Raw genomic sequence first — 17,014 nt, forward strand, 5'->3', positions numbered from 1 at the left:
CAGCGCAGGCCCCGCGCAACGGCGTCTCCCGGCTGTTGCCTAGCAACCCCCTGCGCCGGAAGAGAACCCGGCAAGCATTCCAAAGCGGTTGAGTTTCCGGGCCTGTCAAGATGGCGGCGACCGGCGACAGCGAGGAGCAGGAGGAGTTGGCTGCGGATTGGTAAGGGAGCAGTTCGGCCTTGTGTGTCCTCCTTTCTCTCTCAGCGGAAGGCAGATGAGCAAATGCCTAGGGAAACCTCCCCCCTTTCCATCTCTTCACGAAGGAATTTTTTTGTTTCTTCGTTCGTCTTGTTCTTATGTAATGTTCGACATGTACGATGTGGTTCGTCATCTTCCTGGGTCTCGTCACAACCCCCCGCTATTTCTGAGGGTAGGGGGCTAAGAGAGAAAGGCAGCGCCCAGTAGCCGAACAAGCAGCGATATGAATCTTATCTCCAAGCCAAGTGCAAAATCCACTCCCTGGGCCAATCCTGTTCCTCCTCGCCCTTTGGTCTTCTAGCAGGTTTTTTTTTTTACAAACTCCTTATGAAAAACTGTAGATAGAGAAATAAATGCCTTCTCTTTACCGCACAGTTACCTGGCTAGAAGCATATGCCAACTGAGATCTCTTCTCAGTCAGCTGCTGTTATGCCACTGGTTCCTTGTGGATATTATGAAAAAATACTCCATGCAACAATCTCACTCTCGGTTAGTATTACAGCTGTGTTTCTGCCCTTTGCAGTATGGAGCTGTGTCGTTTTTTCAGCCACAGAATCAAAACAGAAAGAAAGTGACAGCCTTTCTCACGCATGGTAAACTACCCACTGTTGTGGGAATTGTGTGTAAGGTAAAATTCTGAGAAGTAGCCAGAGAGAAATGTTTTTGTGGTTTTCATTATCACTGGCAGCAGCAAAGGTCTGCTAGTTTAGACTTTGTGCCCCTTCACAAGTGCCTGTCCTCTTAAGTGTTTTAGTGGCATTTTTAAAATTTTTAAAAGCTGAGCATCAGCTAATGCATAGGAGTTCAATCCTGATTTCTATCTGCCCCACACATAACATCATACATGATGGACTGGAGAAACTTGAGGAAATTAGCCTTATGTATCATATTAATATATTTTTTCCTTACTCAGGGCTCTGCCTTCAGAAGTGGAAGTCTTAGAGTCCATCTACTTGGATGAGCTACATGTGTCTAAAGGAAATGGAAGGTAATTGCAACATTGTCAGATCCTTTGCTGGTTCTTTGTTTTATGGTATTGATCACTCCTGTGATCTTGCATATGTCATTGTGGAACCTGATTCCTGGTTTAGAAGACTGTACCCTGTTTTTGGATTAGACTACAGTGTCCTGCACAAACTCGGAATGAATTGCAACCCCTGATTCATGTTTGTTAATTTCCCAAAATATTAGTCACTTCTTTATTCCCCTCCTTGTATTTGATACTACCATTCTGAAATAGTTATCTTTGTAAGAATATGGGGTGGGAAGAATGAAAGGTCTGCATTATGCCTGCTTCAATCTCCTTTCAGCCTGAGAAAGGAAGGAATAACAACCCACCTGCATTATCTCTCCTGTTCCATCTTCCTTTCATTTGACACCAGACTCTCACTTGAGCCTCTCTTCAACCCTAGGTCTGTGCCGTGGGAAATATCTATCACCCTTCATCCAGCAACTGCAGAGGACCAGGAGTCTCAGTATGTCTGCTTAACCTTGGTGCTATCCGTGCCTCTTCAGGTAAAGCCTTGTATGTCCTGAGTGGCTATTTTGCTATGTAGCACTTTAGCATGGCTGTACTGCTCATTTTGACTTGGCTTTGTTTCTTATTAGTATCCAAATGAAGTGCCAAAGATAGCCATCCAGAATCCTCGAGGGCTGTCAGATGAGCAAATCCAAAAGTAAGTGTATTATGCAAACTCTTTCCAGTTCAGTGCAAGAAGTAAGGTTTTCTTTGTTTCAGTCTGTCACACTTTTAATGGAAAGTGTGGGGAGGTGGGAGCTTCTTTATATTGTGTTCCAGCTGCCCAATGATCTTATGTGGAATATATATTATGCAGCTGTTCTCTTAATTTAGAGCTGTGCTATGAAGGCTGTTGCTATGTTACTAACATTGGGAGCATGGGGAATGAGGTTACAAACAAGACTGGAAGTTCTAATCATGTAATCAACATGTTTGGGTACATATAAATTAATTATGGTGTTTGTGTGTAAAATTGGCATTGGGGGAATACATGTTAAAGGAGATCTTTCCCTTAAATGTTATTGATAGGTGAACAAAATTAAGAGATGAGAGTCAATGCATCTTGGTACATTACTGTATCAGAAAGGCAGCATCTTCATCCAAAACAAAGTCCCAGCTTCTGTGGCTCTTTACACGTGGCTTACTAGAACCTGCTTTCCCTCCCCTGCTTTCCCTTCCCCTAGAAGGGCTTCAAGCTGCTTTTTCAATTTTAGTCTGGTACCACTTCCTTCTAATTTGTACTGAAGTACCTACTGTGTCAGATGAGATACTGGGTGAGAGGCTGGAGCCCATCCTGTGTTGGTGTTGAGATTGCTATTGCAAGTGGCTGATTTAGCCACTCCAGTTCTTGTCATCTTATTTCCCTGGACATCTATTCTAGTCTTTCTCCTTACCCTGCCCCCCTTTTTGCCTCCATTTTAGGATTTCCCAGACACTACAATTTACTGCTGAGGCCCAGCTGGGTACAGCTATGTTATATGAGCTAATAGAGGTAAGAGAACAGAAAGGGCTGTTGGACCTGTGGCTTGGGCTGTTGCGCCTTTATTGTGTGAAATGACAAATTGACCCTCTCTGTCTTCACAGAAGGGAAAGGAAATCCTTACAGACAACAACATCCCTCATGGGCAGTGTGTGATTTGCCTGTATGGCTTCCAGGTACGGGCATGCTGGATTGGCATCTTGTTTTCATTTGTGGGGAGCCATAGGAAATAAAAGCACTAATATAAGGAGGTAGATGAATGAGGTGAAGCTGGGGCTCACTCAAAAAGGAAGGAAGAGGGAATGGGAACTTGTTGGGATGTCTCTAGATCCCTTCCTTAGTGCTGTGTTGCATTCAGTTCTGCAAAAGTGTGTGCATGTGTCCCCATAGTGGGAAGGGGAGTAACAGTGGGAATGGGGTGCAAAAAGGCCCTGTTAATGTGATTGTTTGAATCTGAGCCAGCAGCCACATATATTACCGTATTTTTCGCTCTATAAGACGCACTAGACCACAAGACGCACCTAGTTTTTGGAGGAGGGAAACAAGAAAAAAAAAATCTGAATCTCAGAAGCCAGAACAGCAAGAGGGATTGCTGCACAGTGAAAGCAGCAATCCCCCTTGCTGTTCTGGCTTCTGGAATAGCTGTGCAGCCTGCATTCGCTCCATAAGACGCACACACATTTCCCCTTACTTTTTAGGAGGGAAAAAGTAAGTCTTATAGAGCAAAAAATTCAGTACATATGAATTGAATTGAAATTGCATTGAATGGGAATTATTATTTCAATGTATGCTGAAAACGCACAGTGTAGCTGATTTGTATTAATAGGAATCTGTTCCTTCCCCTGTGCAGGAAAACGAAGCTTTCACTAAGACACAATGCTACCACTACTTTCACTCACGTTGCCTTGCTAGTTATACAGAGCATATGGAGGAAGAGATCCGTGCAGAGAGGAAAGAAAGAGTACAGCCTTTGGCACCTCTGCCCAAAGAGGTAATAGCTCCTTGCATGCACCCCACAGCTGCTTCTAGAACTTCACCAACTTTTTCCTCCAGGAATGGCTTCTGAATCTGGATCAGCATTTCTAGTTCATTTTGGTTATTAGTTATTGTGTTGAGAGCTGTGGACAAGATTTTCCCAGATAAATGTTGAAATGGTTTTCCATGGTTCAGTGTTGTGCATACTTTTGCATTTGCAAGTTATTTTTTCTACAGAGAACAAAATGTTAAGTGATGTGTAAAGTCTGGGAATCTAGTTAAAGACTAGAGGAGATGGTCAACATATCTTCCTTTGCTTCAAATACTAAAGAACTGGAGTTCTGTAGATAAAGGCAATCTTCACAGCTGCAATACAAGTGACCAAAAAGAATACTCACAGTATATCTCCTTGAACACCTGTGTTGCTGTGTTTCCTGGTGGAAAAGATTGTGATTGGACTTCAACATACACAAAAAAGCTTTGCCAAGAAACAAAAGTTATCTTCCTCCACTCCCAAACAATAGAACAGTTCTGAGGGCAGGGTTGCTAGTGGTGAATCTTCACTCTGAGATAATTTTTGCACTAGCTTTGATGCAAGTTGTGATTGCGTTAGGAAGGCCCAGTAGCATCTTATAAAAGAGAACGCTTTACTGATGGATGTTTATAGAATGAAATTAACTATGTTCCCAGGAGGCTTGGATGATGAGCTCAGAATCCAGGCTGCCCCATGACCCTTGTAGTCAAACTGCCCAGCACTCTTCTGCCGATAACACTGTTGTTCAGTGCTAGAGCTCCCCAGGACGAGTAGCAGTTTATCAGGAAAATACTACTCTCTTAAGACACACTGGCGGAGTATGAGAACAGTAGCTGTATATCCCATGACTAGGTCTAACCAAGGCTGAATTTTGTTGTTATTACCTTGTGTACAGGAATTTGAAGTGCAGTGCCCTGTGTGCAGGGAGCCTCTGGTTTATGATCTTGCAACATTGCAAGCGGCACCACCTCCACAGCAGCCAATGGTAAGGAAACTTTCAAAACAGACCTTTCACATGGACTTGCTGCTCTTTAAAAGATGCACCAGGCAGGCACCCTCTTACTTCACTAATCTCTCTCACTTATTGGACCTGTTGGGCAACCGCATTTCTCCAAATGAGCTCTGTTAAGTGTTATTTCCAAACAGTCATATACCTGGTGCTCTGTACTCTTGCAGGTGGCTAACATTCTTGTCAATTTTTACTTCTACACCAGGGAGAGGAAATTATTTTCAGCCAGGGAGCTGTCTTCCTTTCTATTCAACCTTCCAGGGGCCACATAGGAATTTTATTGTTTGTATAGCAGGCTAGTTTCACACCCTTCTTCATTTAGGCAAAAAGTATTAACAGAGTGAAACAACAGATATATTCAACCCGTGTCTTTGCTTCCCCGTTACACAATAGGTAGTACATTTAGTTGTGTTTAGAAATACCAGCTTAGGTTCTAACTAAGAATCCTCTGGGAGGAGCATGCTGTGAGTGGAATTTTACTAATGAGATGTTCTTGCCTGTGTAAGGAGGTGGGAGGCTGCATTTTTTTCCCAGTCTTTGTCTCTGCCTGCCCCCCGGCAGCCCCTTTGCCCATCAGATCTGGAGGGTTGAGAGACCCAGAAGGCTCTGCTTGGGTCAACCATTTAATTACATGCCTCTCTTTCCTCAGGAGGTGTACCAACCTGACACACAGACACTGCAGCACAGAGAACAACTGCGCCTGATCTATCAGAAGCAGCAGGAGAAAGGAGGCATCATTGACCCTGAAGCAGAAAGAAATCGCTACTTCATCAGCCTACAAAAGGTTAGTGCAGGGAGCAGGAGTACAAAGAGGATAACTGTCATAGGGAAAGAATGAAACAATGGAGGTAGCAAACTTTACTTGCTGAGACATCCTGTCTTGTAGCAAAAGAGAGAGCTTTAATATTTGCATCCTAGGCAATTCTTTTAAAGTGCTGATGACACTTGTTGCTGGCAAGTTTGCAAGTTACTATAGGGAAAGATTTAAGCAGCAAAGGCTGGGGAAGACAGATGGGGTGACATCAATATATTAATTCCTGTGGGATCTTTGCCACTCAGACTGAGAATCAAGCCTGCTGGGTTTATGCATTTTCTGCCCTTCATTTTGGTTTCTATCATTTTTAGCCCCCAGATACCACTGAACATGAACAAGTAGCCATCTCAGAAAATGTTCTGGATACTGACAAGGAACTGAGGCCATCCGTAGGCTCAGAACATACCCAAGGAACTGCAGAGGCTGCTGTTCCAGTGAGGAATGAACCTGAAAAACCAGAGAGACCGCCTGTCCCTTTGCATTTCCATAGCAAGAGAGAGAGGACTCGAGAGGAGAAACCATCTATACAAGGCCCTGGCTGGCAGCTGCGCTACAAGTCACTGGAGACACCAGCAGAAACTCATTGTCTTCTCACTGTTGAGGGGAAATCCAGAACCTTCAGTAGAAGACCCAACTGGAGAAAGGAGAGGGGACAGCGAAGCTGTGGGAGGTACAATCAAGACTTCTCAAAATCTTGCAGCAGAGACCAAGTGTCTTCACTGGTGGAGAAAAAAGAGCTGTGCACCAGAGGAATCTCACCAACCAAAGAGGGAATGTATTTGAGAGAGGAGAAAAATGTTGTGGGGAAATGGACGCAGGAGCAGAAAAGTCAAGCCCATGACAGTGAGGAAGTAAACTTGGAGGTTAGCCATAATGAGCTCAGGGGGTCGGCCAAGTGGCAGGGTCGCCGTGGGATGCAGGATTGTAGGCAGTGGGAAAAGACCAAGGGCAGAGAACATGGATCTTATATTAAAGTGCCAAGAGGCCGAGGACGCACCACATTGAACTCAAGGAGAGAGCTGCAGAGCCAAGAGACTGAGGATGGCTCCTAGCAGGCAGGAGTTGAGGCTTGAGGGGCTTTTTCTAGGGGTGAACACTGGTGATTTTGTTGTGCTGTCAACCATTGGCCTGGATTGTAAGGAAAAGCAGATCTGTCTTGAAATTCTCCTCTCAGCCATGGGCAGTTTATGTCTTGCAGAGTAGGGGTATATTGTCCTCAGAGATCAGAATTACTGTCTGTGGACTGTAGTAAATAACTGAATAATAAATGGTAGCCAAATGCTATTGCCCATGGGTAAACTGTAGGATCTTACACTGAATCAGCGCTGTGTAGAGGACTGTTTGAGGCTGAATCACTGAACTAAAAGCCAAGCTTGAAAAATAACTATTAAGTAACCCTGTTCTAAAATAGGTGCTAAAAATAGAAGGACCATAAGGGAGTACAGGTCTCCTTGTTTACTGTCCAGAACTATGGAGAGGACTTGCCATTAATAGTGTCACTATTTTTAGACATGCCTTATTGATGGTATTGGTACATGTGAAAAGAGTGGACTTTAATCAACATTGAATTGGCGGCTGTTGACCACAGAGGGTGCTTTAAGCCCCCCAAATGTGGCCAGACTGAATGTTGGGGTCTCCCACTGCCTCATTGTAATTGGCTAATGTTCAGTAGTGATTGACCTTGAAGTGCAAACATCAAACATGCCTATTCTAAAGGGCCTTTAAATTATAAGAAGTCCAACTCCTCACTCACCCGGTAGTTGGATTTGGAGCTAGTATTGGCATCAAAGGTTTCAGCTCCAGGTACACCAAGGCTGTTGTCTTTGCCTATTTTCACAAATGTAATATCCTGCAATGGTTTACTAACTGCAATCCTGTCCAGAGTTCACGTGACTTATGTTTTAGATCTTATCATCTTTGATTCTAGCCAAATTTGGTTTTGTTGGGGTGAGAAATCTCTCGTGCTCAACTGTCTTTCTCCTCCTAACCTTATGGCTGTGTGTATGTTCATTCACCCACACACCATTCAAGAACAGCTCTACTCTCCATTTGGGAGGGTAATACCAATGTACCTACCTATTTTTAGGCTACACAGTCCCTGTCATCTCCCTCAGCAAAATGCAGCCTTGTCTTTATGGGTATTTCTGCTCAGAGGAGGAGTCTGTAGCAATATGGAGTACATGTGGCCACTATGCAAACATTTTGAGCAGACTTTCCTCCACTTGTATTTCTATTTTTTCACATATTTATGGCCTTCCTCCCCCCACAACAAATTTTACCCTAGGGTGTGTGAAAGTTCCCAAGCTGCTTAGATTCCTTATATGACTGCAAAATGTCCCCCACCCCTCCCCAAGTGAAGCTTTGCCAGACTTCATAATTTTCCTTTTCTGCTTAGCCACAGTAACATTGTAGATGTGTGACAACTTTACAGAGCACAGTGGCCAAAATGACCTTACAATAGAAATGTGACTGATTTTAAACCAGTTCATGCTAGAGGCTAAAGGATGTCATTACTCATTTGCATGCATGCACATATACCAGTTTGAGCAGTTCTGCCTATTAAAAGGATTGATGTGAGATTGATTTACCTCCCTGCACTGTGGTGAGGTGTAATTTGTGGTGATGTGATGCAAAACAGGAGTATTAAAAGCAATTTGAGTAAACCAATCTATGACTTTTTCATGGATAAAGAACATAGCTGCTGCTGTGCTGCATGTGATGAGACCATTCAACAATATTACCTCCCTGCCTCTTTTTAGATGGTTTCTAACCTATGACCCAAGTAGTTTAAGACTTCTTAGCTAAAATGAAGTACTTTTTGATTATAAATGAAAAACAATCGGGTTCTAATTTGGACATCTTTCTGTTGGATTCACATTTTCTTTTTCTTTTCTTTTTTTGTAAACTATTCTTCTAAGGAGAAAGGCTGCTTCATTTTGCACCACTTGAAACTTCTGAACAATAATGAATGGAGCCTACATAGAATACAAAACATGGGTAACACAATATCTAGATCCTGATTGGCTTTTCTGGACAGGGTTATAATACAGACATAGGTCCAGGTCCAGGAATACCTAAAAGCTATACATCTTAGGAACTTGGGTCATAAAAACTGACCTAAAGGCACTTTGCTAATTGGTGAGCAAAGTGCATATAGCTAATTGCTGACACTTTGCTAATTGGTGAGCAAAGTGCATATAGCTCCTGTAGTGTGCATTAGGTAAAAAAAGAAAGAGAAGGTAAGAGCTGGATGACAGGCTACTTTATTAGAGTACACAAACTGTTCATTTGAGTTTGGATGGATTATTTCAGATTACCTGTTAAACTAAGCAGTCTTCCTGATTTGCTTGAACCAAACATATGCAGATATACAATGTCTGACTCTGTCCTATTGAGCAGCCATCTTGATCTGAAGGGAGGTTATACAATGATGAACACTCATCCTGATGTGTGGAGGTTATATATATTTCCATCTATATATTTTTCTGTCTTTTATACTACACTTTTTCATGCAGTTCCCCAATTGCAAAGAGTCTGGTTTTTAAAAGTGGATTTTGTTACAGCAAAGCACTTATTCCACTTGAATTGTATAGACTTATTTTTCTGATTGTGGGACGCGGGTGGCGCTGTGGGTTAAACCACAGAGCCTAGGACTTGCCAATCAGAAGGTCGGCGGTTCGAATCCCCGCGACAGGGTGAGCTCCCATTGCTCGGTCCCTGCTCCTGCCAACCTAGCAGTTGAAAGCACGTCAAAGTGCAAGTAGATAAATAGGTACTGCTCTGGTGGGAAGGTAAACGGTGTTTCCTTGCACCGCTCTGGTTTGCCAGAAGCAGCTTAGTCATGACCTGGAAGCTATACGCTGGCTCCCTCGGCCAATAAAGCGAGATGAGCACCGCAACCCCAGAGTCGGTCACGACTGGATCAAATGGTCAGGGGTCTCTTTACCTTTACTATTTTTCTGATATGCAACTGAATCCCTTCGAAATATGTAATGGGACGGTGCCATGTGGGAGGTATGGTAGAAGAGAGATGAACATGCTCAAAACTGGAACAGGAGCCAAACATCAGACAAGTAGGAAGGGATGAGACTGGGAAATAAAGGGACAAGAGGAGCAATGGAGTGAGGGTACCATGTTGTAGGACTGAAGGTGAACAAAATACTGTTTGCCCCATTTGCTCTCTAGGACTCTTGAGATCCTTAAAAAATATTCATCACTATTAACAAGTGTTTGATTATAGGGCATACACAGCGTACTCATGGAGGAAACAGCTGCTGCTTTTTCTTTCATTCTGACACCCTTGGTGAATGGCTGTGCCTCCTTGAGTAGGTCTCAAGGCATCTGGATCTGTGCTGTTGATCACATCCTCTGCTTGACACTTTCCCCTATTGTTTTGCTGCCTCCTGATTGTTCTGCCTTCCTTTTTACCAACTGCTCTCGATCCTTTAAGGACTTTAGCCCTCATTTCATAAACCCACCCCATTTTCTTCCATCTTGTCCACATCCAGCAATTTCTTTTATAAAATCTCTGAAGTGCAGGATCTGTTTCTTCCTGAACCTTCCTAGCCTTTCCCATGCTTTCGCCTATTTGTCTGCGATATATTAGAGTTACTGTCCCACCCTGGGTTAAAACTAATACCTCAAGTATCTTCTCTCTCCACCCCACCCCCCAATGTATGAAAGAACAATTCCCCCCTTCCATGTTTTGCTGTTGTAACATTGGCAAGAAGAGCAAGTGCTGTTTCACACCTGCGTGTTGCTATAAATAGAAGTGGAACCACCCGCCTCAAGGAGAACACTCAATGGCACTAACAGTACGTCCTAACCCAGCCTGCATGGAGAACCTCATTGTAACCATTAACTCAGATCAAACAGACTTGGGAATCGTTAGAGATCTGGCAGTGCTGTTATGACATACGTAGCTTACTGCGCGTGCACACATATATATGTGGTTATTTGTTGTTGTTTAGTCGTGTCTGACTCTTCGTGACCCCATGGACCAGAGCACGCCAGGGACTCCTGTCTTCCACTGCCTAAACTCGACACAAGTATTTCCAAGGTGGGAAGAGTGAGTGTGTACATTGATGTTTGGATGATGGGCACCATTTTGAATGAAAATAGTGAACCAAGACATTATTTTGGTGTTACTTTGCCCATTTTTGGCACAGGCTCAGTCATCTGTCGAGATCATAACGAAACATTGCACAAGGGTTCCCAAGATGGGGGCAGCAATCTTTGGCAATGTTTGGATGCTGGATGCCAAGCCTGTGCAGAGCTTGTCTTGAGACCCATGGCAGAAGTCCCCTGTTGACTGGGAGGAATGGGGTATTATTGGCATGACAGTCCAGCAAACCCCTGCCCCGTCCCCCAGCTGGCTTAGCCCTCTGAGGCCCGGGGCAGGTATGCCTGGCTCCCCCCACTCTACAAAGGCTTCCTGGTGACCATCTTGAATCATGATGGCAGACCAAAACATGACTTTGGCATGACTTCACCCAATTTTTGGTGTGACATGTCTAAACTCACAAATTACACTATCTGTTTAAAAATGACAACAACAACAGGTTCCTAAAAATTCCCAGGCAGTGCCAGGCACCCCCTGCTAATAAAAGTGGGGGAACCATCTTAGTGATATTTTATATTAAATCCTGATGGGATTCTGATGCTGATGTACTGGGGATGCTGTGAAAATTATTCTGTGCATGAAATGAGGAACACTTACCGGTACCTGTGATTCCTGCATAGCAGGGGTGGAATAAATGAGCTTTGGAATCCCTTCCGAGTCTACAATTCTACGATCCCACAATAAACACCCATCTGGAAGCACCCCAAAAACCCAAGACGTACGAGAAAACAAATGATTATTTCCCTTTGGCTTTGACACATCAAGCAGGGTTTGAAATGCAATAATTCCTACTTGGAAATAATTTATACAGTGGTATAAAGAGGCATGACATGGGTCTGGAGATTCTTGCATTTCATTCAATATTGTGAAACAATGTTTTTGTTCAGGAATCACATGAGACGCAACCAGAACTTAGTACTAAAGTGAGTTACTTAAGCTGCATACAGTATATACCTTTAAAGCATATTCTGCTTCTGGGCACTGTCCTTTACTCCTTGCAGAGTTACGATTCCCAGCAACCCTTAAAAAACTGCAGTATCTAGAATTCTTTGACGGAAAGAATGTGCTTTGAATATAAAAGTGTAGTGGATATACTCCAGTGGGAAGGGAAGGGCAGGAGAGTAGAGTGTGAAGGGATCATGGTTTAGCACCAGCAAGCGTAAATTGAAAGGAGTGGATTGAGGCTGTAGGAGAGCAATCAGCTCATAGGCCAAACAAACTACAGTGGTACCTCAGGTTAAGTATTTAATTCATTCCGGAGGTCCATACTTAACCTGAAACTGTTCTTAACCTGAAACACCACTTTAGCTAACGGGGCCTCCCGCTGCTGCCGCGCCGCCGGAGCACGATTCTGTTCTCATCCTGAAGCAAAGTTCTTAACCTGAAGCACTATTTCTGGGTTAGCGGAGTCTGTAACCTGAAGTGTTTGCAACCTGAAGCGTATGTAACCCGAGGTACCATTGTAGAAGCTTTATTCTTTCAAATGGTAACTACCTAGACTCAGTACAATCTGTTGGAAGAGACTTTGCCCAAAAAACACGATGTAGAAGGCTCAGTCTAGTGCTGAATGGGGAGCATTTGCTGGCTAAAGGATGTGGTGGGGAGGTTGCTGTTCTCAGGAAGCTATCCTGACCTTAGCTGACTATCAGGTTATGAGAAAGGGCTAAATCAAGCGATGAAGCATCCCATTTGCCTTTCTGCATCCATCATCCCAGGTTGCTGCAGATCAGATCATCTTCCACGATGGACCAATAGCAAGTGATGACGAAAACTATAAATGTATCTGCAGCATAGAGCTCCCCGACACTACTTTTCCTTCACATCTGATGATTATCCTGGAAAACGCTTATAAGAACCTGAGTACTATTTATGAAGAAGAAGTGAGCAAGGTAAGGGGGCACACTTCGGCACATAGACAGCATGCCAAATATTTATTCCCTGCCTTGAATCACTAATGCTGTCTAGTTCTGACTGTTTCCAGCAGCTGAACAATATAACACAACACAATCAGTGACTACAGTATCATATGAGCACTGATCCAGAGCATATTTTCTACAGCGTTTATATTTGCTTACATGTAAGATTGGCTTGCTAAGAAATTGAACTGCCTCCTTCTCATATGAATTATTACAAGTCCGGCTGATGAAGAATTGATCAAGATTGGCTGATGAAGCATTGAATGAAACAGATTGGTTATCCGGAAACTCTGTTCTGGAGATATTTGATGACAGATTATGTATATATCAAACTTTTGAATTATTCTACCGCGACTGGTGAAGAAGATTTAGAGACTTTGGTTGTAATTTCTGATCATTTGTATTAGTCTATAAATAGTGTTTAGTGCCATTGTTATTGGCCATCATCCTGTGTTATGTTGTTCAGCTTGTCTATATTGCAACACAGGGGTCTGTTTACGGATTACTGTTTCCAGCAGCTGGCAACACTACACAGGGGAATGGTACTGGCGGGGGGCGGGGGCGTGTGTGTGACAGAATGTGGCTCACAGATCTTTCAAGGCATGTTAACCCTTCCTCCAAAGCACTGTTATTGGATAGCCCTGGTAAAATAGTCCACCACCACCCACTATAAACTAAATTTGTCAGTCACAGAAGTGCTCCGAGTTCTCCCGTCTCCACAGCCCAATGTTTGTGAAAGTGCAAAGTTGAAGTCTACTCATTGTCTGGATACACCTTCAAAACTGAGTGATAAAATAATGGTTGTTCCAGAGAAAAGGACAAGCATGGAAGCAACAATTGTAATGAAATGGTTGTTCATGATTTGTGGAAAGATGTTTTCAGTATCCTGCTAAGTGTGTGTCCTGCAAATTTCTCTAGGCTATGAAACTCCAGACAGACTTGGCATCATTTAATGGTACCTTGGAGAAATTAACCGCAACAGTGCGTCTGGTTGAGATGGAAGGTATCAAGGATGAAGAAACTTATCAAGACCTCCTAGAAAAAATTAATCATACGAAGCGATGGGCTCGGGATCTGACTAATGCTCTAAGTGCAACTGGTGTGGGCATTACATGTTTAACCGAACAGGTAGGTACAAAATGTTTGGGAGCACAGCAGTTTGAATTGTGCTTGCACATTGTACTGAATACACCAAAGGTGGTGCTCCTGTTTGAGAGGATTCAAACCTGCTTTAGAAAGGGCATTTGGGGGACTGTTTGGGGCTCTTCAAGGAAACTTTAAAAATATTTCTGTGCAATGCTGAGTCCTCCATGGCTAGAGAGCTGCTTCAGGGAGCAGGAAAACATGGGATGAGAATTTTGCCTATTTTAATGCTTACCACTAGCATAAAGAGGTTATTCCTTCCTTACCTCTCCTCGTTATTTTTTTTTAAAAAACAGACACTTTCAACATTCCATGGCTCATGGACCTACTGTAATTAAGAATGTTGTGAGCAAAGGCAAAAACCTCTGCTCCGAGGCATGTAAGATGGAGCCAAGCATCATTTTCATCAGGGAATTGGGGACTGGTAGTCCTACTAATTTTTCCCAGCCATTCAGAAGCCTTGGAGAAGATTCAGCTATTAAGAACAATCAGTCAATGTCTCTGGGTCATAGAATTATAGAGTTGGAAGGGACCGCAAAAGTCATTTAGTCCAACTTCCTGCAATGCAGGATCTACTACCACAACACACAGGGAGACGCTGCAGTAGAAAATTGCTTGGGGCTGTTCAATTAAACATGTGCTAATATGTTTCAGGTCTCCAATGTCTCCAGTATTGTGTGGGAACTAGAAAAGTTTGACGAGAACAATGTGTTGTTGACACATAGGGAAATAGCCACTCTCAAGAAACAACTGGCCGATTGCGAAGACTCTGTTACAAATCCCAATTCTGGCGTCTCTCCCTCTGGAAACGGGACTCCAGAGTTTGGTGAGTCCTACCGTGTGATTGTGGGCTGGAACCTCTCCTTACATTGGTTTGTCTATAAGCTACATTATCATCACCATCATTATCATCACCATTATCACCGTCACCAGAATTAATATTTGTTGCTTTTTTCATAAAAGTGACGGAAAGCAGCTTGCGCTGTAAAAACCACCATTAAAAACAAATCTAAGAAAAAGAATAACATCACGGCATAAAATGCTCATTGTATATAAAAGAGCAGATCCAAGTCAATCTGCCCCACTAAAAATGTGAGTGGAAGAAGACACCCCAAACATAGTTAAGTACTCTCCCAAATGAAGGGCCAAAAGCCTAGGAGAATAAAAAAAATGTTTTTGCCTGGGACCTAAAAGCAGATAACGCAACCAGGCATGCCTCCCTAGGGAAAGCACTCTACAAACAGGGAGCCACCATTGAGAAGGCTTGCTTCAGTCTGGTCACCCCACAAACTTAACCCAGCTTCTTCTCACAACTAGCACATCCTCAGCGAGCTATTTGAGGCACCACCTGACCCAGGAAAATTTTGCCGTCTTTTTAGCTTTGAGCTCTTTCACTAGATCAGTTCTCAGCCTGTACCAGTAGAGGTCAGGGTAAAAGGAATTTCCTAATAATTACTGGATTACCTCCCACTTAATAGTTCTTTATATTATAAAAAGGCCTGCAGAGCCCTTCTGGTGCCACAGAGTCCCCCCGCCATTTGACATTAGACTTGAAAGAAGCATTCTGTTGCACTTACTAATAGAATGTAGCATGTGCTTGTGCTTAGTGCTCACAGCAGTTCTCAGGTTTGCAAATGATCCCAAAAGGGATGATGACCACTTGCTTTAGTGAGAATTTTGGAAGGCAAACATGTAATGAACAGCTGATCAATGACAGTACAGAGGAGGAATTGGGAAGCATTATGCAGAGAAAACACAGCAGGGCAGAGGAGTCTGGGTTGGGGGCCTGACCCGTTTTCTAAATGCAGTGGGATAAAACTTGGCAGAGCTTTTGAAACAAGCAGAATGCCTAACATGGTCACAGAAAACAAAGATGATTTAGTTACTTATCTTGTAAAATTTATGCACCTCTTGATTGTTAAAAAAACACACAAACAACCTCAGAGCAGTTTGAAGGCGGAGAAAAACTTGTCAAGAGGAGCCACAAACAAAAGTAATTCCCTTTCTATTCCCTGGCAGGTAACTGCGACAACAAGGTGTTGATAAACGTTAGAAAGCCACTTATAGTGAAACTCAACTGGCGAGGTTTAAGCTACAAATTCGGAGCTCGGGGAAAGGACTTTGCTGTTGGAAACAAGAATCCTGACGCATACTGGGTTGTCCCTCTCAACACAGACGAGCGTTTGTTGGAAACCTACCGCATCTACAACTCCTATTCCGACCTGCTGCTCTACAAAAACCAAATAGAGAAAAGCCTTTCTCAATTTGTTGGGTTCACCTGGAACTACACTAACTGTGGGCAGGGAAGCGGAACTATTTTGTACAACGGCAGCTTCTATTACAACTGCTACAACTCCAGGAACCTGTGCAGGCTGGATGTGGCAACCAGTAAGGTCCACCGCAAGGCGGAATCAATTGGCAGGAATCAATTGGCAAGACTTTTGATTTCTCCGGGGATGAGAATGGACTGTGGCTCATTTACTCCATGGAAAAAAACAAGGGGAAAATAATGATTGGGCAGCTGGATCCCAATACTCTGACAATAGTCAAGTCATGGCAAACCTCACTGTACAAGCCTAAGGCAACCAGCACCTTCATGATCTGTGGGGGTGATGTATGCCTTGATGCGGGTGACTGAACACAACGAGAAGATCTTTTACAAATATGACACTAACACAGCCATAGAAGGCTCTATGGACATCATCCTGGAAAAGCTCACAGGCACACCGCAAAGCATAAGCTACAACCCCAATGACCACAAGCTATACATGTACAATGATGGCTACCTGGTCAGTTATGATGTGATATTCCGACGCGTACCCCTGTTCCAAAAGAGGAGCGTGCTCAGTGTGAAAGAGCCAGATACTTTTGCGATGGTCGATAAAAACCACTTCAGCTCACGAGACTTTGCCATTGCCTGAAAGAGAAACAAGGCCAGGCACGCACAACATTTACCTATTGGCAAATACATATTTTAAATGGTAAAAGTCTTGATTGTAAGGCCAGCAGATAGATTCTATCTTTAAAGGGTATAATTAAACAAGCCCTTTTCTTCACAGTGCAGTCAAGTGTCTACCTGTGTGAAGAGAACATGTCACAGGGTTGGCTGCTCTCACCATTGAACCTCCACTGCCTTTCCCTCGCACCAAATGATTCTGGCAGTAACAGGATTAGGGCTTTGGTGTGGAATCTGCTATAGATCGTGCCACTGAGTAACTAGGAGTTCATAAACAGCAGACATACACCCTGAAATCACCTTGCGTGTGTTGTGTTTGTGTGTGTCTGTCCCCTCCGGCTAGTTATGA

General features: G+C 43.4%; 1 protein-coding gene and 1 pseudogene across 3 annotated transcripts; both read left to right on the forward strand.

Moving 5' to 3' along the window:
* The first annotated feature begins 50 nt into the window (after nt 1-50).
* On the forward strand, nt 51-8,195 carry RNF25 (ring finger protein 25). Of its 2 annotated transcripts, none has more exons than XM_081920494.1 (10): nt 51-160; nt 1,112-1,186; nt 1,611-1,713; nt 1,807-1,874; nt 2,639-2,708; nt 2,801-2,872; nt 3,547-3,687; nt 4,601-4,690; nt 5,364-5,498; nt 5,840-8,195. In XM_081920494.1, exons 1-10 carry the CDS (start codon nt 111-113, stop codon nt 6,578-6,580), a joined length of 1,545 nt encoding a protein of 514 aa, XP_081776620.1. In that variant the 5' UTR covers nt 51-110; the 3' UTR covers nt 6,581-8,195. The 2 variants fall into 2 exon arrangements, with proteins under 2 accessions (XP_081776620.1, XP_081776621.1); XM_081920495.1 differs by lacking the exon at nt 51-160 and adding an exon at nt 560-687.
* Nucleotides 8,196-11,269: 3,074 nt separating this feature from the next.
* LOC309375108 (olfactomedin-4-like) lies at nt 11,270-16,933 on the forward strand (annotated as a pseudogene). The gene is made up of 4 exons (XR_014173357.1): nt 11,270-11,368; nt 12,366-12,539; nt 14,364-14,535; nt 15,729-16,933. The product of XR_014173357.1 is annotated as an olfactomedin-4-like (transcript).
* Nucleotides 16,934-17,014: the final 81 nt, after the last annotated feature.

This window comes from Podarcis melisellensis (genome assembly GCF_964234715.1).
Source record: "Podarcis melisellensis genome assembly, chromosome: 1".
NCBI classification, from domain to species: domain Eukaryota; kingdom Metazoa; phylum Chordata; class Lepidosauria; order Squamata; family Lacertidae; genus Podarcis; species Podarcis melisellensis.